The sequence below is a fragment of the Mercenaria mercenaria genome, chromosome 1, assembly GCF_021730395.1.
Source record: "Mercenaria mercenaria strain notata chromosome 1, MADL_Memer_1, whole genome shotgun sequence".
Lineage (NCBI taxonomy): Eukaryota > Metazoa > Mollusca > Bivalvia > Venerida > Veneridae > Mercenaria > Mercenaria mercenaria.
The window spans coordinates 40,932,843-40,955,236 of NC_069361.1; the positions used below are offsets into that span (position 1 = coordinate 40,932,843).

At 33.1% G+C, this 22,394-nt stretch overlaps 1 protein-coding gene across 1 annotated transcript in view; it reads right to left on the reverse strand.

The window, feature by feature from the left end:
* The window catches only part of LOC123523235 (uncharacterized), a 183,594-nt gene that overhangs the window by 44,668 nt on the left and 116,532 nt on the right, over positions 1-22,394 (reverse strand). The window contains exons 93-119 of the mRNA XM_053542021.1: positions 21,535-21,698; positions 21,151-21,327; positions 19,886-20,138; positions 19,468-19,631; positions 18,834-18,992; positions 18,014-18,263; positions 16,463-16,635; positions 15,909-16,073; positions 15,249-15,455; positions 12,345-12,387; positions 11,948-12,111; positions 11,044-11,205; positions 10,213-10,471; positions 9,634-9,797; positions 9,320-9,496; positions 7,765-8,017; positions 7,408-7,571; positions 6,671-6,826; positions 5,971-6,180; positions 5,663-5,705; positions 5,253-5,416; positions 3,976-4,149; positions 3,535-3,744; positions 3,224-3,266; positions 1,980-2,143; positions 1,421-1,594; positions 889-1,098 (exon numbers count right to left, since the gene is read on the reverse strand). Of these exons, the coding sequence (XP_053397996.1) occupies positions 889-1,098; positions 1,421-1,594; positions 1,980-2,143; positions 3,224-3,266; positions 3,535-3,744; positions 3,976-4,149; positions 5,253-5,416; positions 5,663-5,705; positions 5,971-6,180; positions 6,671-6,826; positions 7,408-7,571; positions 7,765-8,017; positions 9,320-9,496; positions 9,634-9,797; positions 10,213-10,471; positions 11,044-11,205; positions 11,948-12,111; positions 12,345-12,387; positions 15,249-15,455; positions 15,909-16,073; positions 16,463-16,635; positions 18,014-18,263; positions 18,834-18,992; positions 19,468-19,631; positions 19,886-20,138; positions 21,151-21,327; positions 21,535-21,698 (4,646 nt within the window). The remainder of the gene's footprint in view (positions 1-888; positions 1,099-1,420; positions 1,595-1,979; positions 2,144-3,223; positions 3,267-3,534; positions 3,745-3,975; positions 4,150-5,252; positions 5,417-5,662; positions 5,706-5,970; positions 6,181-6,670; positions 6,827-7,407; positions 7,572-7,764; positions 8,018-9,319; positions 9,497-9,633; positions 9,798-10,212; positions 10,472-11,043; positions 11,206-11,947; positions 12,112-12,344; positions 12,388-15,248; positions 15,456-15,908; positions 16,074-16,462; positions 16,636-18,013; positions 18,264-18,833; positions 18,993-19,467; positions 19,632-19,885; positions 20,139-21,150; positions 21,328-21,534; positions 21,699-22,394) is intronic.

The window sequence follows — 22,394 nt, forward strand, 5'->3', positions numbered from 1 at the left end:
CTCTGTAAACGAGAGGTCCCGGGTTCGAGCCCTGGATTAACTGCAAATTTTTCTTACTCTCTGACATTCGAACAAATTGTCTGATTGGTTCAAACAAAAATAGATTTGCGAAAATAAAAATAGCAATCTTGGAAATCCAAAATATACAGAAGACGAATTTGAATGGGTCGTTTTCAGATCTTCGTTTAGAAGATCAAGTACTTTAGTCAGATTGAGTCAGTAGAGACTTTGAATAGAAAAGTCGTGATATTGTGTCCTCACACAAGAAAAAGGCAGAATGATCTCCATGTCGATTTAAGGACAATAATAATCATTCTCCGACTCTGAATCATGTGAATATACGAATAACTTTTCTAAAACTTGCAGAAAATCGGGCGGTGGTTACATGAACACTGGCTAGTAAAACTGAAAAAGTGACTGCCGTTACATATTAACTGAATAAACGGTTGAACGAACGAGTTAAAGCTATTTCAGATTATTCAAAGATCCTAGTCCACATCTTTCTTTAAAATAGTTTATAGTTAGATACTAACTTTAGATATACAAGATACTCTTCAAATTTTAACTAGACTGACTTCTATTACGAGATGTTTCGCAACTAAATTTTAATAGCAGCACCCATATTTATGTATAATACTTCTAGACCTAACCCGCAGTGCCGGTTATACACACAAACATACTAATTTTATGTTTAACGTGAGAACTATATTCGGCGTAATTGTTTATATTTTCAGATATTGGTTTGGGTCTAATACATCTTTAGCGTTTCATTTTAAGTTCATTTTGATAAAAGAATACTTTGAAAAGCAATTTAAGTACACTGTCTAAAAAGGGAACTTTAATTTTCTTACTTGTAAAACCGGTAAAAGTAATGAATAATGATAATACCAAATTCAAAGTCAAATAGTCCGACTGAAAATTGGAACTGTTCAATGCCAACATCCAAAACCGAATTGCAGGCGTGAATCCGCAGAAAGGCGTAAACATTTCGGTTGATTAGAGGAACATGTGTGCAAATATCAACAGCTGTACAATAATTCGGAATATAACACATAATATCAGCATCATCAACTAACGTGTGTATTTTAAAAGGACAATCTGAAACACGATAAAAGTTTGAATTAAATCTAGGCTAATACATACTTAATCAAAATTATAAAAGTTGCATCTGTAACATATTTTCTACAATTGTCTAACTATTTATATTTCGTATCTTTTATTTATATAAATTAAGATACTGGCTTTCTAAACAGTAAGCAAATTGTAATATGCTGCCAACAGTTTAACACTCGTATTAAAGTACGTCAATGGTGCAAACCCATCGTACAGTACTTCATAATTTCAAATAACCTAACTATTATATTATAACTCATATATTTGGCATTATGCTTTATGTGCATGCACATCAACGGTATATTACCTGAAGAACAACTGGAAGAATTTGATATGTAAGGGGACACGTTTCGTCTACATTCTTCTCCATTAAGATACATGGAGAGGCCAATATCGTTTTCAAGAACGCTAGCTATATATGAAGGCAACTTGGTCATTTCTGGCATTCCTCTCTCAAAGAACCAGTTACTTAATGTGAAATCTGAAACAGTTTCATAAAATGATTATTTCTACAGTTTTCCAGAAAGCAACATATAATATAAAGTATAATTTACAAGCTGAATACGTTGACACACAAAATCATTACAATACAGTCGCAAATAAAAGTTTATTATTACTGCATAAATTTGTACTGATAATATGAAAAAGTTTAATAAAGCATATCACTACTGAATGAAAGTATACGTACAGTAACATATCTATGCTTTATTTCTTAATACTAAAAAAACAAGGCAGAATTATTTACTGATTACACCTTACATTACAAGATAATTTAGACCAGAGATCTATGCTGCTTCATAAATTTGAAGTTTGTGACGTCATTCTGTTTACTTTAAAGATATGTATAAAATGTAAGTGTTATTTACTTTGTACTATATTTGCATCTTCCCAGCTGCAAATTGTTTTTGGCAAAGCAGTTGACTTGAAAATTTGACTTTCTATACGACAGGGTGTTGATGAATCGAAACAAATGCTGAGTTCCAGATCGACGATATACATTCTTGACCGAAACAAATCCTTTATAGAAAAACTGAAAAATATGTGTATGCATGTATGTATGTATTTATATATGTTAGGTTTTCTTCTAAATTACTGCATATGAATAAGAATGTATTCATTAAATTCATAAAGGTAATGAACTTGAAACAATTTCTTTATTGGAATATACTATATAGATCTGACATGTCCATACCAGACCCTATGTAAAACAATAGGGGCATGATGGCATTTTATCACTTACCAGTGTTTCACAGCTCAAACGGCTACAGCAAGAAATATTGTGAGACGAACTTTGAAAACTGGCCAGCAGATAAAGGGAGGTTTAAAAGGAGATGTTTAGAATTTGTTTTATATTTAGCTCTGTTAGTCATGATTTATTTTCGTTTCATTTTGGCGGCCATTTCAATCAATTTCGTTCATTGGTTCTTTTCAACAAGTACACAATGTGTTTCATAATACATCTGAGAACAGATTTTATGACATGTGTACATGTAGAAAGGAGGAAAACGAAAAGTGGCGAAATAAAATATAATTGTAATGAACTTATTACCAAAGATTAACCAAAATAAATTATGTGATTGGGCGACAGTTACTGACAAGAAGGTTCTTAAGTTTTCCACTGTTGACTTACAAGGACATGTGATAAAGCCCTCTGACGGTAATATTGTAGGACAAAATCTAATCAATTGAAAACCCGCTTTTTAAAGGGTTATTAAATCCGTCTAGCAGTTTTAGTCAAGATTTTTAAAAAATCCACTATTTACATAAAGAGAAATATGATGATACCCCTTAAGCGCTACATGTTTTAAAGAAATCGGAATAATTGGAACAATTTTGGCAAAGAGTACTCAAGCTATGGACTTATTTCAAAATCGGGCAGGTGAATCACGCTGAGCTGTCGTTATGAATATTTTGCTCTGGTCCCTATGTCCAACCAAGTGAAACCGTGGTTGAAGAGGAGTTGCCGTTTGAAAAAAAAGATAGATGGACGCAGGACGATATACTTCGGACGGATAGTAATACTATAGCTCATCTTGAGCACGTTTTGTTCTGTTGAACTACGAAAGTCTGAATCAATATTTCAGAAGAAAAAAAGACATTTGTAACTTACTCTAAGCAGACCATTCCATATAAACAGAACCTTGACTGCGATCCTGAAATAAATTTTTTATTTATCTTGATACAAATGAAGATGAAGACGTGTTAGTTCTGCAGTAAACCAGAAGCTTCTTATATGTAAGATATGTTATTATAATACACGATTTCGAAGTCTGTTTGTATTTAAAATCGAACAATATCTCTGAACTACTAGTTAATCGTATTTTTTTCTTACGTTGTTATGATGCACCAGTATGTATAATATTTTATTACATGTTTGCAATACAGTTAAAAAGATCAACGAACATGTATGAAATAGCGTACCATATATGTAGTCGTTTAATGGTATATCAAATACCAGTTTTTCAATGCTAATTTCTAGCATATTTGAACATGGGTCAAGATTAAATCTGATGTTGAATGATTTTTCCAGTAAATACACATCTACACAGCAGTCCACAGATGTGCACGATTCTTCCAGATCACAAGTTAGTATATTTTGCAGAGGGTTAACGTGTACACCTAGCGAACAACCTAGATAAGAACCAAATAACGTGACAAAAGAAAACAACATGAAATGTCGAATATTGCAAGATTATATCTATTATTGATTTGTTCTATATTGTATAACTTTTGCAAGTACAAAAGTCTTAAATATATCATAACGTACTTGTATATAAATGCTATACGCTATTTAGTTAATTTGCAAGGTAACATACAAAGGTAGAGAACACAGAGACAATATTATGTATAGTAATTACGTACTTTTTCTCCATCCATTTGCAGACGGAGAATAGGTCTGAGATTTCCTATCACATTGTATTTCATTTAAATATCCGATGATACCTAAACCTTCGAGAAGCTCTGTTGTGACGTCATCACCAAGGTAACTATTGAACGGATAGCCCTTAGCAGTAAGCCAGTCAGTAAGTGAAAAATCTGTGGTAAAACAACGATTGCTGTACAAATCAAGTCTCTTAAAGACAGAGACACTACATATACATATCATTGCACAATATCGCATACTTAAAAATATGACACTGCAGGAAGGTATTCGAATGTATAGCTAATGGGTGTACCATACGAGGGCTGTTCGAAAATAAAAATAACGTAGAATTTGTCTCTAGCTTTTATATACTTTAATGAAGCAACGCATAAAATACACCATCTTGATTTGAACAGTTTTCTACGTTCCTCGCTGCAAGATTGCCATGATTATGATCATATAGCCAGAAGTTAAGTCTCCTCGAAAACAGTCACTTACATGAATCCGGCGCACGGTGATCACATTTTGCGACACAGTTAGCGACGTCGTGACTTCATCGTATAAAATTGCATTAATTTATATTTGTAATTTTCTTTTATAATACCTAAATCATATTATTATAAGTTGCTTATTTAGAAAACTGAAAATGGTATGAACTCTTATGCCAAATATATCAGACAGAGTGCACATCGTGTGTAGATCGTTTTTATCCAAGGCGTGAAGGCATTATAGTTGAAACACGAATGTTTTGTTTTCTCCGTTGACTTTCGCTGTCTTCTAGCAACTTTTGGCCATTTGTGAACCGTTAGAATCACTTGAATAACAAGTCAAAGACCACGGAGCATTGCTGTAGTGTCTTCTCTTTTAGTTTTTAAAATTTCAGTGTTTGCCAATATCTCTTCATAACTTAACAACTGTCTATGCGAATAGATGACGATATTACTGGTTATGTTTGACTATATTTCACATTGAACTTTAAACAATATTTGGATTTTGATAGCAGAAGTCTACGTTATTTTTGAACACTTCTCGTAGTACCTTTGTACGCTATCTAAGCTATCCTAAACATTATATTGCTACATTGTCAGTCATGGCATCTTACCACATGTAGCAACCATGTATTACAATAGACACCCTTGGTACCATTGGGCCTTTGTGTACAAACACAATGCCTTCGTTATTCATTTTCTGCTTGATAAGTCCTTAAATCTTTTCATCAAGGCTTTGTTCTATAGGCTTAATCGCTTCGTCAATTCAATGATATATTAGAACTTACTTTGAATTGCAAAACCTGGATCCAGATTGCATAGACGTTTGTTAAGTAGAGTATTGTTAAAAACAGAAACAACAGTTTCGCACTGGTCGTTGGATTCAAGGCAAACAGCAATTTCTACATTCATGAGGTACATTCTAGCAATGTGCAGATCATCAACAGAATATCTACAAGAAAAGAAATGAAATATCTAAAATTACCTTTCACTTACTCGCTGTGTACATCAAACAATATCATAATACCAATTTACAACGATTTAGAAGACATCCATGTACATCTTCTTTTAAATGAAAACGTTAGGTAAATAGTTGCACATGAAGAAAAAAGTAAGAAAAACTGCAAATGGCACTAACAAATATATTTTAATAACGAATATACATACTTTTCAAAAGTTCATTGTAAAACGAAATTACCTCATTCGTATTACACCGAACAAGTCAAACATATTTTCCAAACCTGAAACCGTAATAGATAAACCATTATTTACGTTGCAAGATACTGATAACAACACTATAAAGTATATGTATTTGTTGAATTCATACATACGTGCTAATGAAGATAAAAATAAATGCTAATAACAATTTCTTCGTTATAAATAAAATCATGAGGAAAAAGTTATCGTTCTACCTTGCACATTTTATGAACCATAGGAATCGTAATTTTGCCTAAACAACAGTTCATACTTTATTTAAAAGGCATTAGTGTCAAAACTCATACTTACCCCAAGAGTACTCAAACAGTGATATTTCGAACTGCAGTTTTTCTATAGCGATTGTAAGTATCATATCACATGGATCCACTTTTAGAGTTAAAGCAAAAGTACGCTGAAGCAGTTCAGAATTTATACAACAGTCAACGGCGTTGCAAGACGTTTCGAGCCTGCAGTAAACGTTTTCCGGCAGTACTGGTACATCAACATCTAGTGGACATTCTAACAGGAAGAAATTAAGATTTTTTACTACATGTAATGAGCATTTATGAAAGCAGAGTAAAATATGAAGAAGAAATTCTGATTTTGTACTACATGTAATGAGCATTTACAAAAGCAGAATAAACGAATACATATGAAAAGTAGGCACCAACGAAAATCATTTTTGTTTTCATTGGGTTTAACGTAACACTGACACAATTATTGGTCATATGGCGATTTTGTCAGCTTTTAAATGTGGACGAGCCTCTTCAAGTATTATTCCAGTCATGAGTGGCCATCAGGATAATATTAACAACTTTTGGGTGTCAGCTGAACAGTGAATGACTCAAGTCATGATCGAAAGTATCTGGATTGTTGTCAAATTTTGTACACGTAAAACATACCATCTTCCAATACGAAGTTGACTGTATGTAAACCATTTGCATTTTCGAGTATTTTGCTAGCAAATATATATTGCAAATTTGATAATGAGACATTTGAAATGTAAAACCTTTTTCCCAGTTTTGTACGTGTTCTGGTATATTACAAACATCTTCAGAAAGGTAAGTTGATATTCCAAGCTCCTCATATAACATTGAAAGTGGTAAAGTCTCAATATTTCCGGCTTCAAGTCCATTGTTAATTAGCCATTCTTTCATTGAGAAATCTACAAGAAAGAACGTGTCACAATAAGGTGATGTATTTGTTTTGAATTACAATAAAACTATCATTAAGCAGATTCAATTTATTTAGTGAATATATAAAGTAGGATTATCATAATAGGAGCTGTAACAGTAATATTCTGTTAGGTTCGAGCGGACTTTGCATGGCCTGTATAAAGTATTATTCAACTAAGTAAAGTCGATGAGACAGGAACATATACATATTCCTGGCCAAGTTTCTTTTATAATAATCCTTTAATTAATATATAACTTAACCTTCTTTTTATATTAATTTAAGCCAAATAATTGTATTATAATAAAAACTAATGAATTATAAACGCCTCTGAAACAAGAAACCATTTATCCACTTGGTTATGAATATTTCTAAAAGCAATCCCGGTACACATGCGAAAAAGACTGAACAGAGTTTCCTTCTAGTGCAATATATACTTTGGATTCGTATCTATTCGTTAACTTCAAGCCATATTTTAACAAAATATGTACAGGTAATTAAGAAATATCGATTACTTTCGCAGAATTTATTTGACCTGATAAGCAAAATGTCTTACCTGCAAACAGCATTTACCTTTAATTTTGTATCCAGTGTTTAAATCGCAGACAGGTTTCTGAAGTTTCGTATTTTCAAATATTGATATACTTTCAGTACATGGTTCCTTAGTAGAGAAACAAATATTGATATCCAAGGTCATAAGCAGAACATCCTCATTTTTCAAGTCTTCAATCATGAATCTGAAGTTGCAAACATACAATGAACTTACTTATAGTTTCTGGGTAAGTACTTAATTTGGAAGATTATTTCGATATGTGTCTACAACCGATATACCAAAAACGAATCATAAGATATCAAACAAACTTTATTCTACAAAAATTGTATACCTTGCCGTAGTGCGGAATCTATATAAAAAAGTGCACGTATGTATACCTAAGTTTGAAAACCCCTTGTAAGCTGACAACTTTCTCCGTTCCAAATTCGAAGCCAGTCAGATCAACTGTGTATTTCATCCGTTCTATACCAATTTCAAGACGATTTAAACACGAGTGTACAAAGATGTATGTGTTGATATTTCTTCTAAGAAGTTTTATTTCTGAGCAACATTCAATGCCTGTACAAAACCTTGGCACTCGACACACTGTAGACTCAGGCAGTTGAGGTAAATCAATATCATATGGGCATTCTGAAACGTGAATGATATATAATACTTCCACACACATACGGCTGCTGAAATAGAGTATTTTATTTTTGGATTCCAATCATTTCAAAAAAATATATCAAGGATACGTCACGGTTGAGATATTTTAGCAACACGGTAATGCACAATAGGTATTAATTCTTTTTACCAATATATGTATTCATTACGGAATCCTCAATATATATATTTGAAAAGAACGGAACTCTTTTGGTATAATCCAAACGTTGTGAATGGTCCTGTTTAGTGAAACAGTTAAAACATTTACGCGGCTTGGATAGAGGAGACGACACAAAGTCTAGTCAATCATTTCTCTTATTGTCATTATAATAATATTGTTTTAGTTGGGTTTAATGTCGAGCTGACACAATTATAAGTCATATGGCGACGTTCCAGGTTTGATGGTTGCCCATCCGTGCATAATTTCTTTAACAAAGGACACCTTGGTAGAACCTTCCATAAGCCAGCTGGATGGCTTCCTCAAGGGAAGAATACAGCGTCCCGAGTAGGGCTGGAACCCACACCTGTAAGGATCAGTGATTCGAAGGAAGTGACCTTAAATACTCTGCCATGGAGACCCACTTTATTGTTGTAAACTACAATATAGAAAAGTCGTTTTAAGAAAATCGAAATGGAAGGTAGACATATAAGCAACGTTTTATTAGGACATCAGTTATATTCCATCTGTCAAATTTTGTAATTGCTTTTCATGATCTGTAACACTTACTTTTATCTCTCCATTCTTCATTTGCACAGTTTTAGTAAGTATCTGTGGACATTGTTATGTATAACATAAAAATAATTGCTATCGCACAAGTTGTGCTAGAAATTGTTTAGTTTACCTCATTGAAGTCATGTAAGAATTGCTGTTGATTTGGTTCATTGTTGGATTCCAAAACTCGACATGAAGGCATTAGAATGGGTTTTTGATGGGTAAAATAACAACATTTGAATCATTGCGTTATATTTTTTGTTTGGAAACATTGTAATGTAACAGCTATGTTTTGTTTCTGTAATTGAAAGGAAATTGAAAACGTGGACCACTTTAAGTCATTCCGATAAAAGCAATTTCTTTCTTTAAGAATAAGGAATTCTAAAATCTAAACCGTGTTTTATTCAGTAATAGTGCATAAAGATTTACAACAATCATCACACTTAGAATAGTCATATTAATCTTAAAACATACTGGAAAACTGTTAGATAAAATGGTTAGCGCAAAAGGTAGCGGGATAAATATTTGTCAATCGACTAAACACTAACCACTATTAAAAATGTCTCTTCAAAACGTACCTTTAGTCCAGCCTAATGCCGAATCGTTTAATGTGCTGTTGCTGCCACTCAAACATTCTTCTTCTCCAATAAAGGGAGATAAATTGAGGTCGTTGTAGAGTATCAGGGTATATTCTTGTGTCAAATCCTCTTCTGAGGATAGACCATGTCGTAGAAACCATGCATCCAAATCAAAGTCTGTAAAATACATTGAATCAACCATTTACAGAAAAGAACGAGCTGAAACAAGAAACAACTAAAGCGAATATCGTATATATATAGTTATCACGAAAGGTTACTTTCAATAAAGGATTCAACAGATCAAGAAATCTTACCTGCATCAGCAAAATTAGCATTCCAATCACAGTCGAGCTTTGGAAGAATTGCGTTATCCAGAACTTGCACATTGACTTGACAAGCTGCATTTGCCTCTAGACAAACACTAATATTCATGTTGACAATATATTTGCCTTCCCCACCAAGGTCATAAACGGATACGCTTCAATATAAAACATAACTATATAGCATATGAAACGTGCATATAAATTGTAGATAATATCTTACCTAATAATTTGTAAAAAAGCTCGAGAATTGGCGTATGTTCCTAAACTGCATACATCAAAATTACTGCTTTCAGTTGAAATTCATTTTTTTTCAAATCTGATTAAACTATATCTTAGTTTAACTACAAAGGGATAATCACGAGCAAAAAAGTACATCAGCACAAAGTTTGAACTTCTGAAATAGCCGGAAACTTCATAAAGTAACAGACAGAGAAAACATCTAAATCAATGTTACGGTTAACATTTAGATGTTTGATAATTCTCAGAACTGTTTCTTCAAAATAAGCCATTACCACATGGATTTAGTGTCTTTAATACTGCAATGAGTTGTGATTTGTCTTAAATATATACCTTATTCGAACAACACCATACAGCCAAATCTGTTCTGTTTTTCCCCACGTATAATTGAACAATTGTTTACTATGTTTATAATTTTCAACAGCAAATGTCATCTGATGTGCACATGAGTCAATGGCTACTTGAGTTTTGAATGTTCTGTTCAATATTTCTAGTCCAATACAACATTCAACTTCAGTACAACTCTGACCAATGACACAATGCACCGTGTTTGGCAAAGTAAGCATCCCGCTAGTGAGACTTCTAGGACACTCTGAAAGAATCAAGATCATATTCTTTACCTATAAACATTTCATGATTTTATTAATCTGTGCTTATCTATCCGGTCATGTACCTGATATTAATGACGCAGCACTTTTCAAAGATATTTATTTTAGCTTCATATAAATTAAACGTGTTGCGAACTCATCAGTTCCAAAAGGAGCTGAACACTTATGCACATGAAACGGGAATGAGATAAAAATTTACCTAACGTTAAGTCATACTTTAACTCGCATAGTGTTTATACATACTCTCGACTGAAATTATCAGTCATTTACAATTTTGTTTAAACAATACTTGTTCCCTATAATATAGTAATGTATCTTACAAATCAATATTCGCTATTGATAAAGAAATTGATTCTGAAACTGTTATCAGTCGTCGGAGACTACATTACGTTGAATTTGCAGTTGCATCACCTCACATCCGAGAAAAAATCGAAATGAACAAGTAAGATATTTTAAATTATTATTTGAAAGCATTGTTCATAATCTTGAAAATAGCTAGTTTGGCCGAATACTTTTAGGTTTGCAAGCGAAATGCATTGATATTATCAGTAATTACCAGAGGTCCACGACGTATTACTTGATATATTAACGATGCAGGAATCTTTCATTAAGAACGGAGAAACGTTTAGTGTTTCTAACAATTTTGCAGTGTAGTATTCATCTAATGGAATGCCTTGTGTGAGACCTTCCTGCGATATCCATTGTTGCAGAGAGAAATCTGTAAGTGATACCAACGTTAAATCAGTATTTAAAACTGTTGTAAAGGTATTTTTTAAAAATAGCCCATAAAGATTTCATTCAGAAATGTTTCGTGTATGTCCACTAAAAACAACTGTAACAGGACATCACGGTAGAATTAATAATACCCACATATGTACATTCACATACGACAGCACGTAATTTAACTGTATATCTGTTTTACAACATTTAAATCGAAAAGTCTACCAAACTGATGAATTGAAACTGAAATCGAAATCGAACTTAACCTATATTTTATCATCGTATACGTATGTACCAGAACTAAATTCATCATTTTAAACGGAACGGACATCAAGGTTTTGCAAAATTTAAGGTCAGAAAAGGACCATACTATCAGAAATTGTGGATTGTAACACTGAACTTGACCTTATTTTATGGTGATATACATGTATACTTGAAATGTACACAAGCAATTTATCTGTGAAAGAAAGATTGAATGGACAACAAAATTTGAATGCATAAGGGGGCCATAACTCAACCAGAAATTGAAGACAAATTATTAAAAAAAATATTCTCGATCGGTGTCGTATAAAAATATATACCTGTATATCAAACTTGAACTCACCCCATCTCAACTTATCATATTTACAAGAGTTATCACAGAGATGGACTTACGGCAAGACGACCCCAGTACATCCCCTCCTAAACTTTGTTTACGGGGTATAAAATAACGGTGGTAAAATGAAAATAGTGTTAATTACCGTCTATGATGAAACCTCTTTTCCATTTGCATGATTCCTTAGGAAAAATCACTTTATCAAGTATATTTGTCTGTAATATACAAGGTGAGGACGACTCAAAACAAACACTGATTGACGCACTCGACATTATCTTCTTTTCATTTGGTAGATCAGAAAAGGCAAAACTGAAAGGTATAACATTATTTGTTAAAATCATATGTAACAGGAGAGTAACTTTTTTCGTTTTCTGAAACACTATACAGAAAACGATTAGACAGACTATAGTATGACATATACTGGTGAAAACGATTTTACCACGTACATGTACATTATGTATAACATTTAAAATCCATTTACATGGAAATGATATATTCTGCTTATTATTCTGAAAACATTAAATATAAATCAAAACACTCACTCTAAGCGAACAATGCCACCAAAATTCAATCTCTTTGGTTCACCTGTAATATTAAAAAAAACAAAACAATATAATAATTATATTGTGGTGCACACTAGTTGAAATTTAATCATTCTTCACCTTTATGCTTACATGAAACGAAATACAAAAAACGAAACCAAGCAACATTAGAGCACACTCAGATTTAATGAGATACTGTCCACGGGAGGTATGGACAAATGAAGCACCAGTCATTCCCCTAGCACAGGCTTAAGCGGAATCTTTCATAGATAATAGGCAAGGGTAGATTTCACAAAAGCACAAGGCACTAAAAACACAGCCTTAAACCCACGCATTTGCAAAGTAGGCCCACAACAAAAAGAAGCGGTAACGGAAAAATATAAAAGACGGGTTGCTTCAAAAATCTAAAAAGTACATATAAATTTATGCAAAATATAGATAGATGGGGAGGAAGTGGTAAGTGGTAGAAAGGGGGTGGGGGAGGAGGTTGAAGTGGAAAGTAGAACAAGGATGAATATACAAAGGGAATGCTACGTTCCGTAATCAGTTTCACTACAACGTAAACCACAATAGCGCAGACATTCATGTACCAAGGATAAACACAACCACACCCAACTAACTAACACAGACAACCAGACAAGCAAGATACAACAACACTGCAGGGCACCGCTTTAGACACACAAGCACACAAACGCTCACCTATAAGGATGATAAAAAAAACAATCGTGTACCGCCCCAGGACTCCGGCAGCCAAAATAAATGGGGCACGAAAACAAAGTCATAGTAAAGGGGAAGGGGATGCCAAAGAAAAACGGGGGAGTGCAAAAGCAAGGGGAAAGGATAGGGGCGATAGGGGGAGTGATGAGAAGGAGGAAAATAACGCTTACAACAAACAAGACAATATACGCAACAGAAACTAAAAGACAGACAGAAAACCAGTTGAAAATAGGGGCACCGCCTTGAAACGGTCAGTAACCTAAAAAAAGGTGAGGATTTAATTCTAATTTTCTCTATGATCACAAAGGACCAGAAAAGTTTGATATATTCAGCATTTTTGATACAGGTCCAAAACGTGTTCAACATGTATTAACCTTCTGTCCAATTCCCCAATCTTGCTTTTGCTAATTCATTTTCGGTATATTTGTTTAAAGCTTGTGAAATATCGGTTATAAAGAAACTCTGCAATAATATTTTGTAAAATATATTTCTCTTCAAGGTGATATCACTTGGTACTAAACAGTATTATATTCAGGTATACATATTTGACTCGCGAATTTGGGTCCGGATAAATTTTGACACATTTTGTATGAAGTATTTTGCAGTATTGCCGTTTCACTCAGTGCTGGATTTCAGTAAAATTGCAGTTATTACATGGTTTACTACATCATGACAAATAAATAAATTAATAATGAAGTATGCTAGGTATTTCTCTTTCGAGCGAAGATATATATAATAAACTATATATTAATAGTTGTTTCTTGATGATATTTGATATATCACTTGGTACAATTTTAATGTAACGTTAAACTGTACCATCATTGACGTTTGAATGTCATATAACTAGAAATAAACTACATAATCTAATTAAGATATGTCAGACACATTGCCATGCTCTTGTTTGATCGGAATTGGCGCACAATTGCATTTTAAAGACTTTTTTGTTACCGCCAGATTGTCATAAAATAGTACATTCATATATTCTATTGGCATAAATCACTTAATGAAATATAAAAGATATTTATATAGGTATTTTGTGACATAATATACAAGCCTGAATAAAGCACAAAGTTAAAAACAGATGTAACAAAACACGAACGCAACGTCAAATAAGCGACAAATTCTTCAAATTCCAAAACCGGTAAGAAATGGCAATCATATTTCTTAATAACGGATCAAATTGACATTTTAGTTCGTGCAAAAACATTTTTTTTCTAAATTAATTTGTTCGGAAAAAATGCTTATGAAACAAAAGAGCTTGCGATATATTTATTTTAATCTATGTTTTACAACCATAACGTGCTTTACATGTGTGTTTCTTTATGAAGATCTAGGATGATAACTAACACCAGCCCACTCAACGCAGTAGGGAGAGCGCAGATCAACGGACCGCGGGTTTGTGATTACGATCCCCAGGCCAGACGTACGCTGCCTATGACGAATTGATAAAAAACATTGTGTCAGAAATTATTCGTCCTTTACCTCTAATTCATGTGGGGAAGTTTGCAGTAACTTGTGGAGAAAGTTTTGTACTGGTAAAGAATCCAGGATCAGTAGTTAGGTTAACTGTCCACCGTTTCATAACTGAAATACTCTTGAAAAACGGCATCAAACCTAAAACTAACAAACTAGGATGATAACTTTTTACTTTTGTATATAACACCATACCAAAGACATATCCAAGATAAAGTTAGGGGGCTTTAATTGTCCTAATTTAGTTACTACACACTGTAAATGATTATTAATAAACGTGGTATAAAAGGTCTTTATTTAATTTTCTAATTTGATTTTTCCTTCAAGGAAGTAACCGTGTACGTATAATCATCTATTTAACATCTTGCATCCATAATAATCTTTCTGACAGTGTGTTTTTCTTCACCATTTAATATGTAATACTCATATGGCCAGAAATCTAATTGATATATATAATTGGCTATTTTAGTCAAAGATTTTGATTCGAAAATAAGAGAAAGTTGAGACATTTTGTCTATGATTTAACAATTTGCTTGATACCGTTGTTGCGTTTTTACAAACTGCAAGTCTTAGAGTGATTGCCATTAATCATAATATGCACGATTTTATCAAAGGAATAAATGTGATATCAGCATCTTTTAAAGTCCATGTATATGACAAATTTCCGAATTAATTTTGTATCGTCAACACTCTACATAGAAAGGACGAACTTACCCCAAGAAAAATGGAAGAGCGAGTGTGTCATCTGTAAATTTTCAATACTGACTTCCACTTTTGATTCACAGACATCAATATCGTACTCCAATTTAATATTTCTGTTAATAGCCGTCACTGATAAACAACATTCTAGTTTGGAACATGTGCTGTCTAAAGAACATTCTACGATTTCTGGTAAATGTGACGTCTTTATGTAAGGGCAACCTGAAAAAAACACGTTCTTTATGTGCTTGAAGTAATAAGAGTTAAAACGAAATATCTAGTCTTTATTGGACTGTCTAATTGTATGCCAGGGATATAAAATTATAAAATGTATTGTATAGCGTATAACAGGTGCAAACAGAAATATCTCAGGAATTCCTTAAACTAAACATTGCACGAGTTTTTGGATGAGTGATTGTGTATGAATGACTGACATATTAAGGAAATACCTTAAATAAAATAAAACAAAACGACAAATAACGAAAATCACTTTCTGGAAAAGTTAATCGCAAAACACCACTGAAAATCGCAAGCGTGTCCCTCCTACATATTAGATGCTTACGTTAGATACCTTTGTTATTCTCTATTTCTCAACTTAGACACAGCAACACTATTCAAAATATAGACACTATTCTGCATGCCGCATTTCCGCTACCGTAAAGTGTAGTGACTTACTATTTTTCCAACCATAACTATACTCTGTGTGATTCATTTGACATGGTGTTTCACTTAAGTACATCGACAAGCCCAAATCTTCAAGCAATATAGCAGAAAATGGATTTGCGAGAGGCATGTCCGTCGGGAGATCATTTTGCAGCTTCCACTCCAAGAGTGAAAATTCTGAAAAGCAATATTATTTGTCATGATTTCAAAGCATTGAATGAAATGAAATTACACCAATATGTACAATTCATTGTTTTTTGTCACAATACGTCTGATATATGTTCTTAACGAAATGTTTAAGTCGTAAAACAATTTCAGCTTTAACTCGCTTGTTACAAAATGTTTAGAATCATCCTAAACTTAGAATATTCTCAATTAGATTTGAACCTTAAACATACAGCAAAATATTAACCGAGTCTTTGAAATATTTCATCTTACGAAAGACGGATTTAAAGATTATAAAACAATTGTAGTGTAAGCTTATTCTTTGTATTTCTTTCGACGTATAATCAATTTCAAAGTAAATGAATATCACAAACATTGGTCAGTAGTTCAACTGTTCGTACCTTCTATAGGGAAAGATGAAATAGATGCAGAATAGTCGCAAAACCGTTTAGAAAATTTCACTTTGTTGAAGATTTTCTTTTCAAAGTAGCACATGGTGTTGAATTCAAGACATGCTTTAACATGAAGTGATAACACAAAAGCATTTTGCCCGTTCAGATTATCCAATAAAAACCTGTAAAAATGATTTTGATTGTTTCATAAACACAACAAAAATTAAAATATAACAATGCCAATACCGAACTTTTGTATAACTTAAGCAATATATGTTTCAACATATTTATACATAACAACATGACTTTACATCATGATAGGAAAGGACGTCCTAAACTATGTTTAGATCCAGGCTGTCAGTTGTCGCAAATTTAAATTTTCTCCACAAAACGCATTACCATAGATCTTTATATTAAACAACTCTGAATAATTCTCAGGGTCAGTACTCTCTCAGATGAGGTAGGTGTGAAACAGACAGGGTTTATTAGATCATAGAGTGATCAGATTACTAAAGAAGAATCACAAAGAAAGACAGATCTTAGCATAAGAAACTGCGGTTAAAAGCATTCCAATATAAGTCATTGAATATATTTCTCTTAGATAATTGTTCTGCCTTCACATTGATGTAAAATGTTATACAATCAATAGACATATTTTATAAGAAACCATGATTTTAATTACCAATTTATCAACAACAAAAAATGCAATTCAAAGATGACTGCAAATTCAATTTTTAATGTCAGTCCTACCATGCTGATTTAGAAATTATTTTTCATGGTCAGTGGTTATTATTCTATGTTACATAAAACAGTGTTTCAAGAACCTGCATCAAAATCAGTTGTTATTGACTAAAAAATCTTTACTTTTTCAAAGTATTCCATGGTCTGGAAATATTGTCAGAAATAAGATTTTCGAATAAAAGTGCTGTTACTTTCGTTTTCACTTGGTGATAGCATGAGGGTAAACGTGCAAAAAGAAGATCTCACGTTATTGAATACCTGCTTAGATATACACGTTCAGTGGCAAATAGTAAACGCATTACTGCCGCATAACACATAATGAAAAAAGGGGAAAAACAGAGAGGGAAAGAACGTTTATCAACGTTATATGAATTTGATTTACACATTTACACGGGTTGAGCTAGAATGTTTATTTCAAGTTATAGCAAAATTGGCCACCTTTGTGTGCTCTCTATGATTTGCACGGGCATCAACAACTCCTATAGCAGATGTTATAACACGAAAACATACAAGATTGATCAGCCTTTTCATAAATAATCCCATTTCTAAATCTAGCGATAAATTATTAATTGTCGTTTTATCAAACACCTTTGTCTTTCTCGCATAATATACAGGTGAGGTCATAAGATATATTTTTTACAGGCTGTAAATATGCAGGAAGGTAACAAAGAATTGATTTCAAGGCTGTGTTTATCTTGTTGAAACTGTATTCAGATGTATGTTCTGTTTATGAATACCCTTGTATGTGCAACATACGATAATTATGTTAATACATTGTTATATTTTAAATGAGAAACTATAACTAACAAAAAGACTTACATCACTTTTATTACACCTTTCAAGTACACTTCTTGCTCTTTGTTCCATTCGAAGTCATTAAGTGACATCTGAACTTTGAACTCTTCTACCTCAATTGATAGCATTAGTTGGCAGGGATCCACACTGAAACTTATCATGAAGTTTCTTCTAATAGGCTCGACAGATAGACAGCATTTCACATCATTGCATGTTGGTAGGTAGCAGGTAAGTTGGTTGGGAAGGTCGACCATATGTGATCCTAAGGCGCACACTGAAATATATGATTAGGGTCTATCACGCTCTCTAAAATATACAGTATAATTATTCACTCCATCTCTTTTGACATAAAATGTCAGACATGTAAGACTACAAAGGTGTCAATTTAATGAACAACGTCCGTTTAGCAGACATATGTAGGTTATAAGCCACGTATTGAGAAATATGCACAAGTTCTGCAGCTGAAATATTGTGCGACTTTAGGAGCGCAGAATTATTCCGCTAAAGAAGAAGATGAAAAGCTGAAAGTCTTTTTTATTACATACGTATCTACACATATGAATGTTGCAATTAGAAATATTACAATAAATCAATAGCTTAACTACAATTGTCGATATTGGCGTAGATAAATAGTTTAACGTAACTAATTGGAGGTTTGAAACGATGAACGGTTATATCACTTTCTATAACACAGTGAAATGAAAACGTAGAAACCAATAAAGTATCTAGTACATCAAACATAACATAATAATTATATTCCTTATGGGAAAACGCCGAACAATGAATTATCAAAATAGTATTTTACTAGAGCAAGTTTTGTATTACCTTTCAATAAAGTACCTACCTGACGTTATATTGTCAGTAATACTTGACATGTTGCATTCCGAAACCTTCAGATATCTCGGTAAGCCAAGATCTTCCATCAGCTTTGAATTATCCAAGTCAGATATTTCATCTCCGAGTGAATAACCATTTTCTGTCATCCATCCCGTGAACGAAAAGTCTTAAAAGAACGTTTACATATTCAAATAACAAATAAATAAATTACTATCAAGGGTTATGTTCAAATTTTAAATAATTGCGTCTAAAACATTTTTTACCATTGTATATCATTCCCTCAGTGATAAAAGATAAAAGGTAAGTTAGATTTCCCGGCACCCCAATCAGACATATAACCATGCATCACAAAGTAAGACCACAATAAAAAGAGACCCAATGGAGTCAATCCAACAAACTATATCCCACAAGACCACAAGAAACAATAGCAACTATATAGGTCATTTAAGATCGAGCTGCAAATAATGAAAGTTAGCATAATCATGTTTCAAAGTCTGGCGGAACATTGACTTTACTCGTAAAAGACCGTGTTTAGAGAAAAGGCGGTTACAAATCCATTTCCAACCTAATTAGCGAATCAAAATAAAATGCTTCATTCAGTCTATGAAAGTTACGCTTTAAATGGTTATATTTCAACTTACTATCCTGTTTAAATCCTTCTTTGAGGGCACACTGTGGCTTTGGCAATAATGCATGAGATAAGACCACTTGTTTAATGTTGCATTTTGCCCCACCCTCAAGGCAAATACTGATATTATAATCAACAACATATACTTCTTCCTCCTTCAGATCAAAAAGCCGGAAACTGTAAAAATGTTGAGCAATATCAATAGGTACTCTAAGTTACAAATTCTTGTTTTATTATCCCTGCTTCTTTAATGTTTGTACATTTCTTATGGCTTAATATAAACTGAGTTATTCATTTTAATGTACGTATGTTATGATGATAATTGCATAGACATACATGAGCCAACCCACAATTCGTAAACTAGTTGCAGTAATTCACATTAAGCAAAACAATGGAATATTTCGTACAGTCTCCACTAGTCATGTACTTACTCAGTTCGAAATATTTTCTGCAGCCAAAAGTTTTCAGTTGTTCCAAATTCGTAGTTTACTAAATCCATTTCAAATGTGAATTTCTCAATACCAATAACAAGAGTTTGCTGGCATGCATTTATTTGTAAGAATGTGTGTAAAGTTCTCGGGAGGATTTCCGTGTCGATACAACATTCAAGAGACATGCATGTAGAGCTTAGATGACAAGAAACCGGACCGAGATCATTTAGAGGCTTTGAATATCCGGTACATTCTGTAGACAAACAAAAAAGAAATGATAAATACATTTGTTGATGGCTTACATAAAAATTCCAAAAACGACTCGATTGATGAACGAGAGTCAATGATAGGCACATATGTTTTACATAATGTTGTTGGTATTTGGGGGTCATCATAACCAAATAGCAGTTTCATATTTGTGAATCGCAAATCTTTTGAGTATTTCTGTCATAAAGAAAAAAAAAGAAAATATTTCGTGTAACAAATGTCACACCTAGGTACATTTTCAGCACTTCATTTGTACAATCTTATTTTAAATAAATAAACATAATGTTTTGTAAGTGTTCTGTCGAAAACTTATCATCAGTGCAAGCAAAATTATGACTAAAACAAGGCTGTATGTCCAACAGCGTCTGCTGTCGCGCTCCAAGACCTTCCCGAATAGAGACCTTTGGCAGTGTATGTATGTATTTATGTACAGAAAATATGTCAAAAAAGTTAAACAATTGACAACAAGAAAACCAAACAAAGAATAAAAATAATTATTACGATGCATTAGATGAATTGAATTTTCTGTATAAATTCTGATAGACTGATTAGTATCCATTATTTATTATTGTGTAGGCAATTTCTTGAGAAAGGCCCACGTCGTTGTAAACAACACCAAAAACTAACATATGTCCTATAAACTTTATCAGCAAAACGGAAACAGTTTTGTCGTTTAAGTCGCATCATGGAATAGTTGCCGGTTAATGAAAGGACAGCACAATGTAAATATCGCAATTATTGCACTGTTAATAGAATAAAGTGATAGCTTATCATAGATAAACATTTGGGAAAACTTCTGCATTTCAAAAAAAATGCATGTAAGTTAAGGCAAATACCAGTGTTCTGATACCTGGCGAATAAGAAATAAATACTACTTTAGATTCAATGGTTAACATACATTTCTCGTATTGCCCAAACCGTCAGAAGCCCGTTATGCGGCTCAATCTAATAAAAAAATGCGGGATACCTAAATGAAAAAAAAATCGTATATGAATTACCATTCTTTATGCCACCTTTGACACTAAAAGGATGAATCTTGACGACACATTGGCTTTCGGAGAGGAAGTCTCCAACTCCCATTTCGTTATACAGTATGTCAATGGCATAAGCTGGTAAACTGCTTATGTTTCTTATGTCTTCTTTGAAGTTACTCATCCAGTGAGAGATTGAAAAGGCTTTAAAAAAGTAAACCTATTACAGTAAAACTCTTTTTTTTTGTGTTTGTAATAAGTGTCATTACATTCAACAAATAGTATACACTAAATACATTTATCAAAATACAATTTAAATAAACAAAAGTCTCTATTTACTGTCTATCGAAACGTCGTTTTCAATAAACGTTTTGTTTAATAGCAGATACAGCAAACAAATGAAATGCGTACCGTCCGCGTTGTCCGCTTTCGCTCCCCAGTCACATTTTACTTTTTTAACTTTCGTATTACGGAACACTGTAAAATTGAGGCATGGCAAATGCGATTCGAAACATATACTGATGTTCATGTTCAGTAGGTATTTCCGCTCCTCTCGTAAGTCGTACACTTGGTACCTGAAAATGTGTGTTATGTTACGGAACATATATTAGAAGCATACACTTAACGACCCACCACAACCTAGTGACCTGCTTTTTCCACCCAGTCAAATGAAATTTGTGAAAATCATTCTGATTATATTGGTATAATACAGAGTACTACCAGATGACAGGTGGACATTTCAGTAATTAATGTGTTTTCACAACTTCATCTGCGAACATAATCAGTCAATCTCTTTTCAGTATAGTTTTAAAAAACATAGATAAACATTTATCTTACTCTATAGAAACAAACTGTCGGCTAAACTCGGCTCAGTACATCAAATACTGTGCATACTGCTATATTCATTAAATAAAATGTGTACACGTTAAATACATTGTCTTGGTCTGATATATGTCACTGTCAATTTGTTAATAGATACTTGTATTGCTCATTATTATCATGCAAGTCGTGTATCATGGAAATACTAAAGAATACAGTTATTCTGTGGCGTGTCTTTAACTCACGTTACACTCTGTTTATACAGTGGAATAGTCCATTCAACAACGTTTGTCAATTCTTATCCTGTCCATGTTATATCAATCAATTGGAAAAGTAAACTTTCTATGTTACATGCTATACAACAAAACACAGTTATGCATCCAGCAGTCCGAAAATGGCGTTCCTTGCATTTCTCACATTTCGAACTATTTTGACCATACTTTGACGCACAT